Source organism: Arachis duranensis, chromosome 9 (assembly GCF_000817695.3).
Source record: "Arachis duranensis cultivar V14167 chromosome 9, aradu.V14167.gnm2.J7QH, whole genome shotgun sequence".
Classification (NCBI taxonomy): domain Eukaryota; kingdom Viridiplantae; phylum Streptophyta; class Magnoliopsida; order Fabales; family Fabaceae; genus Arachis; species Arachis duranensis.
The window spans coordinates 94,676,152-94,677,383 of record NC_029780.3 but is presented as its reverse complement, the minus strand read 5'-3'; the positions used below and the strand labels follow the sequence as shown (position 1 = coordinate 94,677,383).

The window sequence follows — 1,232 nt, the reverse complement described above, 5'->3', positions numbered from 1 at the left end:
ATTCTAAATCTTAAATTTTAATAGTACCAAAATAAAATATTAATTAAATATTAGTTAATATTAATAAAAGGTATTTCCATTTTTATATTCTTTTAAGAAAAATATTAGAAAATTATTAAAATTTATTATTGACTAGTTATTGATATTTAAAAGTGTGAGTTAAAATATATATTGTTAAAATTATTAAACTAAAAAAATTAAATTAATAGTTAAAATATGTAAAAATAATAAATTTTAAGAGTAGTCTAGCATTTCTCTTCTTTTATTATTGCTGTTATATAGAGCAGGTAGCTGAAGTAAATGAGACCATTGTATCTCCTGGATCTAAGTTTCTACATAGAACTTACTCTTACTGCTTTGTTCATCTCTCTAAATGAAATTACAAGCTAAGTCAATTAGATTAAAAGGAAGAAAAGCACATCCATATAAAGGTAGATATGTCTCTCGTTGTTGATGATGACAAGGAAAACTCGTTTCTGGTTCACGTGGAGCCCTTTCTTCCACTCGATGTGTTCGTCAGCTTCAGAGGGGAAGACATCCGCACCAACTTCACCAGCCACCTCTATTCCCCGCTCTCAAGAAACGGCATCAAGGCATACATGGACGACGAAGGCCTCGAGAAGGGTCGCGATGTCTGGCCATCGCTGTCCCAAGCAATCGAGGACTCCCATGTTGCCATAGTAGTGTTCTCCAAGAACTACGCGTCTTCCAGATGGTGCTTGGAAGAGCTTGTGAAAGTACTCGAATGCCGGAAAAAAGATGGGACAGGTAGTGATACCTGTGTTTTACGAGGTCGATCCGGCGGAGATTCGAAATCAGAGAGGAGTGTACGGGGAAGCCATTGCAGAACATGAAAGAGGATTGTTGGGTGATAAAAGTGTGGAAGAAGTGAAGAAGATAGTGTCCGCTTGGAAGGATGCTCTCATGGAAGCGGCAAACATATCGGGGCGGGACACTCGTAGTCGCGAGTACAAGTCAGTATTTCTAAATTCTTTTTTGCGCCCCTTGCTTTGACCTCTGTGGAATGAATTTTGTAAATTTTTTTCATTACAAACACAAACATGCCAATTTTTTTTTTCTTTGCATTTCAACTAATTAATACTAACCATTTTTCTAATTTTTATTACTAAAAATATTGACTTGCCTGGCATTTTTTTATCAATAATATTACATCACTAATAAATATTATTATTTTTAAAAAAATATTTAATCAATAATAATTTACACTTATA

At 34.0% G+C, this 1,232-nt stretch overlaps 1 protein-coding gene across 1 annotated transcript in view; it reads left to right on the top strand.

The window, feature by feature from the left end:
* The first annotated feature begins 333 nt into the window (after positions 1 to 333).
* LOC107466258 (disease resistance protein RPV1-like) overlaps positions 334 to 1,232 on the top strand; it is a 9,153-nt gene continuing 8,254 nt past the window's right edge. The window contains 2 exon segments of the mRNA XM_052254334.1: positions 334 to 767; positions 769 to 974. Of these exon segments, the coding sequence (XP_052110294.1) occupies positions 438 to 767; positions 769 to 974 (536 nt within the window). The 5' untranslated portion in view covers positions 334 to 437.